This window comes from Ctenocephalides felis, unplaced genomic scaffold, assembly GCF_003426905.1.
Source record: "Ctenocephalides felis isolate EL2017-DRISC unplaced genomic scaffold, ASM342690v1 CF-g0.4_SCAFFOLD_03571, whole genome shotgun sequence".
NCBI lineage: Eukaryota > Metazoa > Arthropoda > Insecta > Siphonaptera > Pulicidae > Ctenocephalides > Ctenocephalides felis.
In genome coordinates, this window is record NW_020539725.1 from 38,922,954 (window position 1) to 38,941,974 (window position 19,021).

The 19,021-nt window shown below is 27.3% G+C and overlaps 1 protein-coding gene across 1 annotated transcript in view; it reads right to left on the reverse strand.

The window, feature by feature from the left end:
* Positions 1–8,780, reverse strand: part of LOC113386840 (innexin shaking-B) — a 29,108-nt gene extending 20,328 nt beyond the window's left edge. Inside the window, exon 1 of the mRNA XM_026624600.1 lies at positions 8,421–8,780. Within this exon, the coding sequence (XP_026480385.1) occupies positions 8,421–8,780 (360 nt within the window). The remainder of the gene's footprint in view (positions 1–8,420) is intronic.
* Between the last annotated feature and the right edge of the window lie 10,241 nt (positions 8,781–19,021).

The following is a 19,021-nucleotide window of genomic DNA, read 5'->3' on the forward strand; positions in this document are numbered from 1 at the left end:
GTTTGAAAGAACTTTCTGCTTGACGAAACAATTGCTTTTCGAAGAAAAAAATTTTTTTTCAAAGAATTTTTTTTGTATATCGAAAATAATTCAGATTTTAATTTTAAAGCTCACTTATACACTTTAAATAATTAATTTTAACTTTGCAATTCAGTTTATATAATTTTTATAAATATTAGACAGTGTTACAGTATTTATTTACAATAACCTATTCGAAAACATTTAATATTCCTCGAACATTTCGTTACGGTACGATAATAAAATAATTAACAAGAATGATTAAAAATATAGTTGTTACTACTGTGTAATTACTGAATTTTCATTTATCAAAGCATCTAGTTTATTGTTACAAATAATATATAATCACATTTTATTACTTTTTTCACAACACCAAGAGCAGTGTTATAAACAACTATATCTTCATAATTGAACGATTAAAGTAGTTTTATTGTAATATTTTTAAACTCTTATTAAAAAATCGCGTTAAAATGACAAATGTTTTTTGTCGAAGGAATACAAATTCCTGCAATTAGTAAACCTGTGAAAATCGTAGGCGGTCTGACTTTGAGACCCGGCTTTATTTTCATCTTGTCAAAGTTAATTATGTAGGTCGCGGTAACCTAGTTAGAAAAACTTGCGAGGACGTCAGTGACGTCGCAGAATCGTCGAAATCAGAGGTCAGGTACAGAAAACACGGGAATAAAAAAAATGCTACTTTCGAGATGTTGAAAAAGTTCTGTTTCTTTTTGAATCACGGAATGGTGAAGTTTCCATGTCAGACACTGTAGCAAAGCTTAGCTTAATCTGGCAGTAGTCCGCAAGCCGCCTTCGACTTATAACGGTAATAGATTTTGACAGAAACAGTATGTCTATGCGATGTAAAATCTGAAACAATATATGAAGAGGAACCTTTCATTGTTTTATCTTGAATAATTTATGTTTGCAAAAAAAGAAAATTCAATCAAAAGTGATCAAAACTAATTTGTTGTTTTGAAACTTCTCATTTGCGCTTTTTTAAGAAGATAACTCAACAATTTTTTATATTTTTTTATTATTAGGATTTATCCAATACTGATCATATATTTTTAGTTTTAATAAATATCCGGGAAGAACTACTTTATCTATACTTTCAAGTAAAATTACAAAATAGTTTCTTCTCAAATATGGTAGGCCTCAAAAAATGTAGATATGAAAATATGAACATTGTTTTCGCACTTTAAACTCCAATCTATTTTGTTCTCGTCCTTACCACGACATAATTTACTATCTTTATAATATCCATACAAATACTACTTTTAGCAAATCTGTTAATGTGATACTATCTGTGGTTTAAATATTTTGATTTGAGGGCGTCCATTAATCACGTGAGGTTTTTAGGGGGAGGGGGGTTTGACAAAAAGGGGGAAGGTTATGGTAATTTAACTAAGTTTTTTAAAAAAAAATTAAACATTTTCAAAAAAATTCAAAAATTATACTATATATATATATATATATATATATATATATATATATATATATATATTAGAAGGAATCAAGGTTGATGATTCAGTTCTAGAGCAAAGTAAAATTGATCCTCAAACTAAATGAAATAATCCAATATGAAGAAATCTTTTTTAAAGGAAATTTTTTTGATCAGAAACCTCAGAATCCTTCATACCTCAAAAAATTAATGCTTCTGCAGAAATGTTGTTATATGTATGTGTAAATGTATTTAATTTTAATTTAATGATTCAAAAAATATTTTGCGATTCTAACTGGCTGGAAAAGATAAAATCAGCTATTTTTTAAAAAAACCGCATAATTTGTGTTCTTTTCTAATTCAACATGTATAGAAAAACTTAGTTTGAATTAATCATATATTGGTTACAAATTTATATTATGTATAAGCCTAATATATATAGTGATTCATTGAATCTGATGAATAAATATGATAGATCCGATACATAAGATGAAATCACTAATTGGCTCAATATAATAGTTAGCCAAAAATATTGACAAACATATTCTAAATCGTTTTTAAAGATGTTTATTTTAATCTTCACTTTTTATAATAAACTATGTTTCTAATATGTTTTCCCTGGTCAAAAAATAAGTTGTATTCATAAAAGCAACCAGAATAGACTGACTACGTACAATTGTATACTATTTAACTTGATTTAAGTCATCATATATTTTGGATGTGTTTTACTTGCATAACTTACTGCCAGAAAATTCGAAATAATGTCACTATTTGCGGACACAATATATCATACAACACACGCGGAATGTATAGCTTAAGCTTTCTATTTATAAGAGGGACTCTTAATGGGTTCTTTCGTCAGGTCAACACATAAGTTAAGACTCTGTTTATTAACAAAAATCATAACAACGAGCACGCCAGGACCTAGATGTCCATTATACAGAGCTTCCCAACTAACTATTTGAAAAAAATCATATTAGACATATGGATCTGAATGAAACTATTAATCATCTTCTTTTAAACCTATTTTTATAAGAAGGTTTTTGAATAGGTATCACATTATCATTTGATAGAGTTTTCAATATATTTATTTTTTTTTAATAAAAATTGTAACGGATGAGAAGTAATGTGCAACAGGTAGCGTTTTTCCTCAACTTAGGTATAATGTAAATTAATAAGCTGTGTTGTGAAAATTAATACCCTTGACTTTATGAATGCATTTTTAGAATTGGGATACTTCCCAATATAAGTGCAATAAGTTAAAGTAAATTATCACTAAAGAACAACCATTGGATTGCCTTCTGAAAATCCATTATGAAGTCACGGGTATCGACGTGGTATTTTTATAACTTTTTATAACGGTACTTCAATTGAATATTTTTATACATACTTCTCTAACTTTTAATAGAATTTTTTATGACTAGTTACTATAAAATCTGCTGTAAAGTATATTGAACTTGGGACTATTTTTAAATGCACTTACCAATTCCAATTAACACATTATAAAATACGAACAAATATTTCATCTTTATTATTAAAAGTCTAATATATTTTCTAGATCAGAATAAGATTATTTTTGTTTAGTTATTTATATTTTGACATTGATCTACGTATCGAAAAAATGATAATTTATGATTCTCTTAACCTTGTCTGTCCAAATTCATTGAGCCTCCAGATATTTTCAGATGAAAATTGAAAAGAAAATTTGTGATCGTCCATAAAATTGTTGACGGGTGTAGAAGGATCAAAAATAAAGAGAAGCATTCCATTCCTAATCCTAATCCTTGATACCAATGCCAAATTGTAAAGCATTAACGCATTTTGAATCAATTTTAATGGTAAAAAACATCTTCAATCGTGTATTAATAAAATTTTCATTTCAGAGTTCCTTTTAGAAATAATAAATTCCAACTATTTTTAGATGCACTTATCTCTTGAGTACTAAAATCTCTAATTGTTATTACAAGTTTGAATTCAGAAATTATCGTAAATCCAGAAACGTCATTTTCTATTTCAACCCAAAATCATCACCTATCAGATATCATACATAAATAACTCTATGATGTGTTTAAAATTTTATAGATAAATATGCACTTTAGAAATGTATTATTTGATCAGGTTCTAATCTGTATATATATATATATATATATATATATATATATATATATATATTTAGAACCATTGTGTTAACCATTAATAACTCGACAAGGAACTAACAGATCCCAAGTTTGTTGCAAATCCTAAGAACTTTATATTTATAAGCTTGCTCACAATCTCTTGGAAAACAATTTCAAAAACATATGTAAAGCTTTTGGCTTCGAGTCTACTTGTCATACAACAAAGGACATTAGGCGGAATATGTGATGGTAGTAAATTTGTAACATTATCGTTTAAAACATCACTAAAATTGACTTCAAAAGATGTTGTTTTGGCAATTGAATATAAATATTTAGTATTTGAAACAATATTTTCAGAAACTAAAATTCAAAAATAATGCACAACAGTTTAAAATTTGCAAAGTTACATATACTACACCATGATATTACTAATTTAATAATTCATATTTCATTTTATACCCTTTAATATTGAAGCATTTTGTTATGTAATGCGATTACACTTATGTTTCAATGCAATGTACGATATGTTACCTCACTCAAAATAATTGTACAATATTTAATATTTATGTGTTCTGATTTATGGACGACTCTATGATCAGTTGTATACGATACAATTCATCAAAATTCGCAACAGGCAATGTGTTCCCGTAATTGAAATCTATATCGGGAGACACGAGGAAATAACCTAATTATGTATTATGGTTATATGTGCAGACATGATTTACCAAACATCATCCTTTGTGGGCACATATGTTATCCACAAGTTACTACGTTTAATGTGCAACAAACCTAAGAGATCTGTTAAATGTGCAATAACTCTTTGATACTTATATCAAAGAATTATTATACAAATGGACTTAAGAGATTTCTTACGTTTCCTGATACAAGATGCTGATCATCAATCAAAATTACTACTATGACGAATAGATAAAAAATAAAATGAATAACAGTTACAGATTATCGATAGATTTATTTAATTATTGTATATTATATCGTATTTGTATTTTAATTCTAATGCTAAAAGTTAGCATTAAAACCAATCTACAATTATCAATGTCATCGAACTTCATAACCGGTGGAGCGATCTAGTAGTTTTTAACTGTCCAGTGTTAAAGTGTAAAATTGTGTTTATTATATATATTCTAGTTTAGTTTAGATATTATAATATAATATCTAATGCGCTTTTATTAAAAGTACCTACTCAAAGTTTTTTTTTATTTTATTATTCTTAATTTAAATTTTTAAGTAAAAATAGTGCATCAGTATATATCTACTACATAACTACTTTAATATTAGGTATTTTTTTAATTTTTTGATTATAATGAATATCCTTAAAAAAACATTATTTTAATTGAGTGAACTATTTTTCTTATTAAATACACATTATTTTTGGGTACAATAAAAATAATTGTTATTACCTTTATGATGTTGTGAAATTAAAAAAATGTTATTACTATTTAATCACTCCGTTGTAGAAAAGGTTTAGTATGTACAATTGCATATATACTAAATATCAATCAGACTATTACGAGTTTGGCCAAATTATTGTACCATATTATATCTCTTAGACATCAAGTTTCAAAATCATTATTTGTAAATCTAATTATATTTACATTAGTGAAAGATAAAATGGTATTGATGTTATGTCATTAAATAATATTGAGTCTATATATTGAATAATATTGATCCGTGGTGAATCGCATTTTTACGAGTACATAACAAAATGATACAATGATACATTATTACAATGTAAATACCAAATATCGATTTATGACACATTACGAGTTTATTAATTAGTGATGAAGATTTTTATGCTCGGAGTAATTCAATTATAATTGCAATTTTATATTTACGCGATTATAAGACGTGAGTATTGTATACTTAAATTTATTCATTACTATCTTGTATTTCAAAAATATTTGAAATAATGCAGTAACAATTTTATTAATAGTAACAGACTGCTAAATATAATTCAAATATTTACATCTGTAAATTTCTGTTGCAAACAATTCAAATATTTATTAATTCTAACCGTAAGTATGTTTAGAGTATTAATTAGGATTTTTAATTGATCATAAAGTTAATTATTTATGTTTTATATATAAAGTTCAATTAGCGTGCATTTGCAAATGTAACGTAAATGGGTAAAATTGCTAATTATGAAAAAAGTTAATTATTAAAAAAGTTTTATTGGTCAACCTATCGTTAGTTAAATACTTACAAATAGATGAAGTACTTTATATATATACACACACACACATATATATATATATATATATATATATATATATATATAATATATGCGTGGTTGTAATAATATGTATTCTTTAAAATTCATTTAAAACTAAGTCAAATCTATAAAAGTTTTTACAGCTTGTTTATGAATGAATATTTTGTTTCAAACGAAATTAGATCAACAATCAAATAAAATAGTGAAAATAATATTCTTATTTCCCGTTTCGCAAATGCATTTTCTAGAAATAATATTTTATGCTAATGTTAAAAACACATGTTTTTTCTTTTTTCGAGTTCAAACATGATATTGTTTTAAATATGAATTTCATTCTGAGTATGATGATTGTAATTTTAGATATTGTAATAATAGAAGTTGGAATACTTTATACTCTATTATCGAATGGTATTAAAAGAATACTTTAATACTGAATTTTTTATCTCAACTCAGAGAGATAACTATTTTACAACTATAAAATTTCAAATCTTAATTTTGTTTAATTTATTTTGTTCACTTGTTTAATTCCAAATACTTTGATTCCTTGCGCATCTTCTATTTATTTACAGTGAATGTTTATAAGTAAACTTTTTCTAGACATGATTTGACATGAATTGTTTTAAATATTCAATATTTATTATTTTTTTTATTATATTATTATTATTTTACTGTTTACTTTTTAAATATTAATGTCAATGGGAGCAGATATTTTAATTTTAGTGGTAGTTGACTGACTTTTCAATTCTCTGTTACCATGCATTTTTTGTTATCTAATGATATGAGGTATTGTAAATTTATTTACCGCTTTTGTTAATAAAGATTATGATGATTTTAAGTTTATAGTTCCTATAAGTCCATAATATCATGATCTACTGTTCTATGACAAAGACTAACAATCAGTAAGTAAACTATAAATGTCGTTGTTATACCATATATCGGTGTAATATGATTAGTTTGCATTCCAATCAAACTCTAAAACATGTTTCAATATCGACATTGCTGCTTCTAAGAATAGTCGATTAACTAAATTCCTTGCCTAACAGATCAATGCGTAATCTTCGTAGCGAAATTAAACAGACCAAGATTATCGTGAACGGTTACATTTCAATTATGAAATATATAATATATTATTTAAATTTTGAATATCTTCAAATACCATTTATTGTAAGTATAAAGACAGAATAATGTTAGTTGACTTGGTGAAATTTTATTGTCAGTATCCTATCACATGAATGCTGCAAAATATTCAACACGGTAATAAAGTAGAGGAAGCCTAAATTCTCATATTTTTTTAAGTTTGATTTTCTAGTTTATATAATTTTTATGACCAAATTATGATTAAAGGGGTTAGGCAGTAAAAATAATTTTGGAGGAGTTTACTAATGAAATTGATCTTAATATTACTTCATTGATTTTAAATTAAATATTAGTATTTCGTTACTCTACTAATAAAAATAACTCAATGATGTTACTATTGTGTTTATATAATTTTAAATATCATCTTTCAAATATTTATATTATATTTAAAATATTATTATATTTAAAATATATTATATTAATTTAGATATAAGTATCATGTGGAATGGAAATATTATTGCTCGTGAGTTTTTGGAAAAATATTAAAAGCATTATATCATATTTTCTGCATGATTTCATTGAACTATCTAATATCATGTTTTTTCAATTGAGTATTTACCATTGTATCAACATATACTAAATAATATATATATATATATATATATATATATATATATATATATATTTGTATATATTTCAATGAACATTGTGGATTTAAATTATGGTAGAACATTACTGCAGGAATAATTGTTTCCTGCAAAGTATCAATAGTGATTAATCTAATTTACTGAACTTAAATTAATAAACAAGAAACTGATTATCGCGAATTTATCTATGATATTATTTGGATCTGATTTGGATCAGAATTATTTTAAAGTTTCGCAAATGAAATTCGCAAAAGTAAAAGTAAAATAATTACTAAACGAACAAATAACAATAAAATCGAAATTTGGGATTTTTCCGTTTATTTGAAGTTACTAGTTTGATAAATTATTTTTAGTAGATTCTCCGATTAGTTTCTGCTAATATCTAATCATATCGTTATCTTTGTCATATTTATTGTTAACCTTCTCTATATATTGTTTTATATACACAGATCGCACTTCCCAGAAAAAAAAGTTATCACATTATTAGATTTTTAAATATATTTTATTCTCAAAATCCTTTTGATAATTTTTTCTTCTATTGAACTTGAGACATAAATTAAAATTATTGGCAAAATTTGTTAACGCAAATTTTATTTTAAAGAATCCGTTTTAAATGTAATTAGTGACCTAAAATGTCATTGATGAATAATATGAAATGCACTATTCTTGTTATTAGAAAAATAATTTCAGTTAAATTATACATGAAAATTTGCTTAATTTATTCTCATTTTACGTGAAAATTGACATCAGTGCTAATAACATAGGGCTCACCACGTTAGTGAGTATTGCTTCAACTCATTAAATAATTATAACATTTTCTTGGTTATAACGAATCGATAACATTGAACCTAATAAGTATTAATTATTATGATATAGTTAATAAAGTTTACCTGTAAAAATAAACAGAAGCAAACCCACTGGTAATACTTATAAACCTTCTTGTCCGACTCTTTCCCCTCGCTGGTTCCAATACCAGGATAAGGAACTTCACTTCCAACTCGTTTGCGGAATAAGCTCTTCAACGCATAAGTAGAGTGTATCCAACAATACGTGTTGAGAACGTCCTCAGGAATGTCCTTGGTGTGTATGCAATCTATTGGGTTTCCTACATATTGTCTAGTTGTCACTATCAACGAAAACGCCATCAATATCATAACAGTTATGCTATAATGCAGACGAAATACAGGGTTGTCGATTTGGATGTGGCTGACTTTGATCAAGTTCTTCAGACCGCGGAAGATGTCCAACATCTTCGCGGGAGGAAAACAATCTTATGAAATAATTTAAGATGTAAATGTAATGTATATATTTGTTATGAATCACATTGTTTGTTCAGGGTTTCATTGAGTTTATTTCGTTAATCAAACTATTGACAATGTGTGAGAAGCATGTAACACTTTTTATCACTTGTGATGATTCTGTAGTTTTATATATTTGTAAATGTCTATTCTAAGGCTGTAGAAAGTTTTGTTTTCAAAAACGTTTCTAACAAATTTCATGTTGATCCCCCAGTTTATTTTAAGGCCACATATAATAAGTAAGTAATTTGGTCAAAAGTCTAAATTCGAGGCACTGTTAGTTTTAGTAGGCACTAATCCATACCATCACCCAGATGTCATGAACTTTCGTAATCTCGACACTGAAAACTATTCTGATTTAAACTCGCGTGGTGTAGTACTCCACTCAAATCTTTTTTTGATACGATGTAACGTTTTGTTTACTCCTATCCAGCAGTATTTATCCTGTAACGTAAACAAAGCACGTGCTCCGATCTGGCTGCGGCAATATATCAGACAGTTGAACAGAATCGCGGACGTGTTGAAATTGAAATTTAGCGCCGATCATAAATCGATCGCTGTTATTTCTGGAGATGTCGATCACAGCATACATCTGTCGAATGAGATGTTGTGAATTTAGTCTAAATTTGCAAGTTTTCTTTTGTTTCTTTCACTAGTCTTGTTTCGCCATCGAGGCGGGCCCTCGCTTTGCGGGAACACCGCGGCCATCTATGGACATTGGCACACAATAACATTCACCACGCAACACTTTGAAAACTTCCCTTCGCTTCTACAACTGTTATAGCGCATGGTGATATTAAATTTTTCGTAAGTTTGACATTTTGAATTGAGTATTCAGATTCGTGTCGTGCGCGTGTTTCAAACTAATTTTTATTTTACATAAGACGTCGGACGTCCGACGCTCGGTTTGTACTGAGAGCATGGTTTATTTTCAGACGCCGATGGTCTAATGTTCGTCATGGTGGGGCGAAGACAGTTCCAAAGACCTAGGACTTATGCTCGGGAAACGGCGGGATGAATGGATGAAAAATAGCAATTGTACCAAAGTACACTTTTTCAGTTTTCCTAATTAACATATCACATTCATTCACGTTTGTACATGCTCCATTACCAAGCAGAATAAATCGTCCATTGTGGAATAATAAAGAAAAGCTTTAACATATTTTTACTTAATATAATTGTCTCAAGTTTGTGTATAATAGCAAGTAATAAGTAATTGAATACAAACTTTAATTCTTAACTATTACACTTTATTTACTGATTCAATAATCATCAAGAAACAATCAGTAAACGTAGGTTCTATATCCTGATGTACATTCTAAAAATTTAGGTATTCATCTTTTTTTTTTCAACTTTCAACACTATAAAGGGCTATCGTGTATCGAAAATTCAAAGTCGTAAAAATTTTTTTTTTAGATTTTTAGATTTTAGATTTAGACAATTTTTATGCAATGTTTAGTGTCTTAATTAAGATAATGTTTATATATTGCGATTCGAAAATTAAAGAATGAAGTTGAACATACACATTATTTATTTTCACTATCGATTGCATTTAATGAATAATTATTTATTCAAAATTTTCACTGTTTCATTGTATTATTGGGTACCTTCACGTAACAAGTATCTTGATAACGATAGTATTAAATTAGATTTTAGATAGAAATTTAATTTTGAATCCATTATCTACGTATTCCATTCTGTGTGCGATTTCGCAAGCTGTTGATTTCATTGATTTTTTATAGATTGACTAAGCACTTTATTCAATACCTGTGAATAATCTTGTTCCAAGAAAATTATGTTTATTTGTTCTACAAATTGAGTGTTTTATATATGACTAGTTTTAAGATGAATAAAATATTTATATTTTGTCTTGCTTTATATCTGTCTATAGCAGAAAGTAAATCGAACGTGTTTTTCTATACCACTAATTTCTAGAAATAATGAAAAATAATTAAAACTAACTATTTATAGAAATAATCATCTCTGCAAAATTCATTATATATATATATAATATATATATATATATATATATATATATATATATATAGTTATTTATAGGAATGATTAGACTATCTTTCACTTTATCTACTATTATTCATGATTAAATGGGAAGTAATTATTATTTTCACAAGCTTTGATTTTAGGAGCATAATATATACTTCGAGCTATAAATTGAAAAGTATCAGCTGAAAGCGCGTGATTAGATTTTAGAAAAGGTCAGTCGAGGCGTTTTTTTGTTACTAATTACTTGTAAGATATTAATTACCGTTAGTTTACATATTTTTTTTTGTAATATCCAGCCGAGTTTTCTGCCATTATTGTTAGATAAATGCATAGTTTCATAGTTTTAAAGTTATCTTCAATTGACTGATAATGTTTACAATTTGATTTGAGACACTTTAAAATTTCTGACCACTGTTCAACATCATTTAGAATTTTATGCCAAAAATTTGAATTTTATGGTATATATTTTTAACACAAAAGTTTAATTTAATCAAAAAACTTATATCTAATATAATATAAATAAAATTAACTGGCACATTTTTGAATATTTATTTATCATATTTATATAGATTTTAATAACTTTTGAACTAAAATATTATTTTTAACTTCTCGTAGGGTAAGTTATTGTAATGGGCCGAAAATCGGAATTGAAAATTTTTACATTTCTCGACGTTTTGAAGGTTTCTGAACATTTTGGCATACTTCAGAAAAAATGGATGTGTGTGTGTGTGTATGTGTGTGTATGTGTGTGTGTGTATGTATGTATGGATACAAATTTTTGCCCACGTTTTCGGGCGCACGGATCAACCGATTTGAATGGTTCAAAAAACATTCGATTCCTATTGATAGGGAAAAGAGCTGATTAGTTTTTGGCAAAGGCAGATCCAGCCGTTTCGGAGATACGGAGCAAAGAGTGCAGAAAATAGAAATCGAATTTTTGAGAGAACAGAGTATCCGATTTGAATGAACTAAATACCATTCAATTAATAATGATTGGGAGAAGTGTTTATTAATTTTTGGAAAAGGCAGGCCCAGCCACTTTGAAGATACGGAGCTAAATATGTAAAAAATGGCAGTTTTTGAGAGAACTAAGCTTCCGATTTAAATGATTCAAAGAACTTTCTGCTTGTCTTAACAAAATAATTGATTTTGGAAAAAAAAAATTCGTTCATTTTTTTTTTTTTTTTTTTTTTTTTTTTTTTTTTTTTTAGTTTTGTGTATATCGAAAATATTTCTGATTTGATTTTTAATTCTGACTATAGTTCTAATATACTTTACAAATAATTTCAACTCTGCAATTCAGTTTATATAATTCTTATAAATATTAGATAATGTTACAATATTTATAATAATCTATTTGAAAACATTCAGTATTTCTCGAACATTTCGTTACGGTACGGGAAGTTCCAGCAATTTGCCTTAAGGCACGATGCCATAATTGCCTCAAGACAGAATTCCACTTACAGCTAGTTTAAATGATTAGCTTGAAAAATTTAGGTATTATCAAGTATATGATTACAAATAGACCAAGCGTGTTTAAAGTGCCTGAAGCCAAGCTACCATTCAAACAAGAAATCAATGCTTTGCCATCTGTTAGCAAATCACTCCAATGTCTTAATATAATCTCACTACATATTTGAAAACTTAAGACTTGGGATAGAAAATAATATAAGACGAGGGATAAAAAATTATAATGTAAAGTAGTTTTGGAAAAAGTAGATAGCATATTTTTAATGCTATCCTAAAGCCCGAATAATCAAGAAAAAATTTGAAATTTTTCCATGTCGCTCATTCATTGTCAAAATGCAGTTTTGAGAAGTTACGATCTGTTTTACTATTAGTTATATATTAGTATTGAGCACGGATCAACCTCTTGTATATCTCGAAAACTGTTGCATGAACCGACTCAAAATTTGTCATGTCGTACAAAAATATCACATTTTCCACATAGCACATTTCTAAAGATTTATTTCTGGATTTCCGAAATCGCTGGACCTGCCTTTGAAAAAATTTAATCAATTCTTCATTACGTCAATACAAGAGGATTTTTTTTTTTGAATCATTCGGATTCACCGTTCTTCCAAAAATTAAATTGCCATTTTTTGCACTCTTCGGTCCGTATCTCCAAAACGGCTAAACCGACTTTTGTCAAAAACTAATCAGCACTCTCCACTTGGGTAGGAATCGATTTTTTTTTGAATAATTCAAATCGGTTATTCGGTGCTCCCGAAAACGTCGACGAAAGATTGTATTCATACATTCATACATACTACATACATACGTACACACACATCCATTTTTTCTAAGATTTGCCAAAATGTTCAGAAACCTCTGAAACATAAAGATATGCAAAAAAAATATTTTCAATTTTTGAACTTACCCTACGCTAGCTAAATAAAAATATTACTTAATTGAATTTATATTCTTTAGTAGAAAGGATTTATCAAAAGAATTAGGCTACATGAAAGTCATGAAATTTTATGCAAATTATCTGTCTATGTATTACATTTTCTCTAATATATGAAAATTGTTTAGTTTCATAAAATTAATCTCGCGTTATTTTAATGTCGTCGGTTCAAAAATATACACCGTCCGAGGTTGTAAGAAGTCATGCGCTCCCTAAAATACTTCAAGTTGGCCTAAGTTGAGACCGCTAATTACCGAATCTTAATTGTTTTATTTCTGCCTGAGCATAATAACTGTTTAGTATAAAAAAGCGGCGCTGTATTTTGCGAAATCTGACAGATGAACTAACCGCCATTGCCAAATTGGTTAAGGATAAGGTCGCACTTCTGGCACCAGGCCAATATTTTTCTTTCGTTTGTAACACGCTTGTAAATAGTCTCATATTCAACTGATGTTATATTTATGAAACATTTCACTTTTAGTTTATTTTAATTGCTTCTATTGTTAATTGATGAGCAGTGGAGAGGATCAGAAAATTCTTAGCGGGAAAAGTGAAGTCATTTGCTAAATAGAACACTGATTGGACTAATTTCACATTGATATATTTTGATCGCATTTGCCTATTGATATATTTTTTTATGAAATATCATGCTTGAATATCATGTTTAAAAAAATAGTCATATACGTACAGTTACTTAATCATGATAAGTAAACTAAATATAAAACAATAGCAGCAATTTTTCAACCATGATAATTACATTTATAGGTCGTTTCATGAATAATTTCAATTTTGTTTATAGTAAATATATAGTGTATTTACTATGCTAAAACCTATATTACTATCTTAAAATATTTCAAGTAAAACTGGCATTATTAGTTTGTGCAGACAAAAATAAATATCTAAATAATACTGTTAAAAGGTTTTGTACAAGTTTGCACTTGTTGGATAAAACAAAAGCTCACATGTTTCACAAAATTAACCAAATATATACTCTGCTTTCATTTATTTTTTTCTAATTGATTGTAATTTAGTTCTATATACGTGGCTAGGATAAGGTTTTATACAAAACTGTTTAAATTATTTCAATTGCACTTGTTATGAATTAAATATTATATTATAATAAAAATATTATTTGTAATATATATCTGAAAATTAGATAAGAAGAAACAATTTAAAAATAATGATGAATAAATATTACTCATAAAAAAGCATGTAGAAATGAAATATGAGTCAAACTACTCAAGTAAAATTCGACTTAAATACTCTACATTTTCATTGAAGTCGATTCAGTATCTTAATTCAATAAATATCTTATATTATTAATAACATGTGGATGAGTTGAAAAGTGTCTGAGAAGTACTAATTGAGAAATATTTTTCATTTATTTCAAAAAAGGAATGAATCAAATCATAATTTTAAAGAACTCAAAATAATTGAACCAACAAATTGTAATAAAGAAGGTTTCCCTTGCATATAGAAAAACAAATGAAGTTAATTGTCAAAAAACAATTATATATTCTAGTACAAAATAATCAACTAGTTAAATTTACTAAATTAATAAAAAGTTTTATTATTATAAATCTGTATCAATATCTTTGTTATTTTTATCGATATCAATTTGAATATTGCACAATATTTCTAGAATTGATTAAACCTCTACGAATTGATGTGATCATATCCATAGAGAAGTATAGGTAATAAAAAAGCTTTTATCGAATTAGATGATAGTTTTTTCATAAATATTTCATGATGGCATTGAATATGAATTACTTGAGCTTAAACCTATGAAAATTTATGAATATATATGTTCTTGTTTTTTACAGCAATAAGAACTTCCAACCTATGAGCTGTTTTACTTGAACTATTAATCCATTTATATATGATAGATTATTTTATTTATAGTATATGAGAGATTGTTTTAGTAATAATCTAATATTGGCCACATATTATTTTGTTAGATGTTGCAATGCCTGGAAATAGCAATTTTTACTTGAAAAATTATTTTAGATATATATATTCATATGAACATTGAGAGAAATAACGTTCAAAAGAACATGAAGCTTGTTGAATATTAAGTGAAAAATTTATAGTCGACTATTGTATAGTTATTTTCAGCGTTAAAGAAAATCGGGCAATTCTCAGAATCAGTTTTTAAGTGTTAAAATATTCGCTTCGTAATTTCCTTGGCATTGTCCACCTCACGCCTTTCGCCGGATGTTAGAGATTCATTTACTGTTCGAATATATTTATGTCAGGGATAAAATTACAACAATTGGATGACTAACACGAAAATCTAAATAACTAAATTCATTTTGTGGCCGGATGTATCTATAATATGTAAACTATAACTGATGCTGCAGCTATTTTGTTGATCACTCATAGCAATTTTATTTGGTCGAACTTCTCGGTAAATCCATGTCGTCAGTTGTGACAATAGTTAGTCAATTATGAATAATATAAATTATAAATTTTTGTATGAGCTTTCAGGTAACGCAGAGAACAAAGGTCCAATTTCACTTTGAGCAGTTATGTTGTGAAAAACAAACTGACTATGTTTGGTAACACATCTAGCTAATTCGTCATTGTAAAAATGCCGTTTTTCATAAATTATTGCCGATTTTGAAGTTTGGAGCGTGCACGATTTTTGAATTTAGTGATTTTAGTACATTTGGTTTATCTTAAACAATTTCATATTTCATACTTTTATACTTAACATCTAGAAAATTTAATCGTATTTCACTATTAGATACTGCATTTCTATTATTGTTTGTAAGGTGAAGTAATTTCTGAAATTTACGAATTTTGATATGGGGTTTATCGTCCTATAAAAGTGCCACTGCAAGAAATACCTCGTAAATCTATTACTCTGTACTGGACATTAAATTAGCCGTTTCTGACCCAATTGTTTAAAATGTCAAAAGCTTACAATTATCATTATTCAAACTAACTGGAAGCGTCGTTTCAACTTAATGACATAACTTAACATAGCAGAGCTGTGACACTTGATTTACTTCACTATACCACATTAAGCTCAGCTTAAAATATGTATTTCATATGGTTTAATATAAGAGACATTTATAAGTGCTATTAGCTCTGAGTGGTTGGACGCATTTCTAAAACATTGCATTTGCATTAGTCAGTTAATTTCAATGATTTATATTAATTCCTACGTTTAAATAGGTTTTGGTACCCGTTTGCGTTGTTTTATGAAGCACTTAAAGGTATCACAATGGTATGCGAAAGCGTTCAAATAATTGTCACATTATTTTGATTTATTCAAATTGTTTTAGACAAAAATTCAGGACCAAAGCTTCTTATGTATTCGGATATTCAGTGCATGATAAATTCAATCAAAAGGTAAAATTATATTCCGCCAACATGATGAAAACGTACTAAGTAGATCAAAGTATGTACCAGAACATTTCTGCAATGAATGATTCTAAATAAATAGTTACTCTTTTGATAACGTATTACTAAAACCCATCTGTTCAATTCTGTACTCTCAATCAGATTTGTTTTATTGCTTTTAGGAAACTTTCAAACAAAAGTTATTTAGTAATGAACTCGCAATGCGAGTAACTTTAGCAAATTCTGTATTTCGATGTTCTAATTCTAAACGTAAAACTCTTGAAATTATTTTTTTGTATGAAGAACTGAAAAGTGAAAGGAATGTGTGAAAAGAACTCATGTATGAAGGAACGAAACGTTTAGACTAAATTGAATTTATTATGAGACTTGACTATTGTGTCCAAGTATAAACTTGTATCCTATTTTGCACGTGTAAATAATTTTACCGATTTATCTTTATTAGTCTAAATTTATTATTAAGCAAATTCAACGTAACTATTAAGAGTATTTAACGGTTTTCTAAAAATAATAAATCAAATTAGTTCTTTCGTAGAAGAATCTAAATAACTACATGACATTAATATGGCTGTCAGAGTGACATTCGACATTCCGCAAACCATGAATCACTTGTATAATTCTTCTTTGGCGACAACCATTATTAGACATGTCACATTTAGCTAAATTAATATCAGGAGATTAACAAATTCTCGACATCCTTTTGTTTTTATAACGATTCAATGCAATTGTTCTATATTCGTTTATTATTAGGCCTAGAAGAATCTGGTACGGTTGTGGCATTGTTCATTTTTTGACTATGCTTTAGACGCCAACCAACTGCAGAAATTTTTTTTATTTAGTGAAATTCGTCAAAAACCATGAATTGAAAAGAGGTCAAATAATTAAATAAGGTGTTATTGTCAAAAATGTGTCAACGCAAATCATAGACTTCAGATTACATATATGCAAATGCAATTTTTATGTTCTGTAGCATGGGTCGAATACTTTTTGGCATAATTTATTGAAGTTTTTTTGCATATATAATTCGTCTAGTCTACTGTAATAAAATGTTGTCATTTTGTATGTCTACCGCTTTTCATATTTAACTAATCAAAATAGTTTCAAACAAATTGCACGTTAATTATTTAAATTATATTTGAATAGATTTTGGTAATATGTATAGATACATACTCTAGAAATATACTAACTATGAATGAATATCTAAACTTTTGTTTTGTTCGATTTTTAAATCGTATCAATCAAAATCACTTTTGATTTATTCAGGCTTTATTCTATAACAACAAAATGATTGGCAACGTATAACAATAATGGCAAACTGACAAAAACTTGTTCACTTAATACGATTACTTAATAACTGTTTTGAATGGACTTTTAATAAACGTGCCAAATAACCTATATCTTATAACAAAATAAATTACATTGGTCATGTAAAACCTAACAATAGAGCTTTTTTTCAAGGCTAGGATAATTTAGAAAATACTCGCATATTCGTTTTTGCGTAAAAATTTCATTATGAATGGCAACTATCAATTCGATATATCAAAAAAACATTTTTATAATTAATATAAAAATATAATACAATTTTAAATCAGACAATTTTGAAAAATCAAAATGTTAATCTTTGACACTAGCTTTTTGTGTTATATTTCAATGTAAACGTAAATGTTAAATTCTAAATAATTTTATTACAAAACAATTTAATAGCCCATAAATTTTTTTAAATCTATTCATGTGTTTGTGATTCATCAAGCTTTAAAATTTTGGAATCAATTTCGGATTTTTGAGAAATTATAGAGAAAACATTAAACTTCTTATAAAATATTTGAAATAACTTTTCATTGTTTGATCAGTTACAGTCTTTAGCAAGTCAATCAATTAACTGATTAATCATAAACGTCTTGTGAGAGCTTTTAATAAAAGTAGCCGAAAATTAAGATTTTAATTTATAAAAAAATAATTAAAATTATAATAGTTTTATAATCCAAAAACTAAATAGAATACAAAAATCTTTCTTCTTATAAATGAAGTAATATATAAATTATTTTCTAAAACACAAGAAAGTATGTACCTGGACTAAGTGTAATATGCAACTATTAATGTTCGGATCTTGTGTGTGAAATATAGTGCAAGTACTCTAAATGTAACCTGTCTTGTAACACTAATGTGTTAATCTTCATTCATCTAATAATAAATGGTAGAACATCACAATTAACTGGCGCGGAACAACATTGAACTATATGACAAACCGACTACAAATAATTTGGCTCAATGACAAACCGACATCTTAATACTCAAGTTGCAATGTTTTGGTGCCAAATATGATGTATTGGTTAATGTAAAAAAATTGGTTGTAATAGTTTGAATGGTTTGTTTGTGTAGAATATGTGTAGACGCTACAGCACTCTGCAAATGTTTT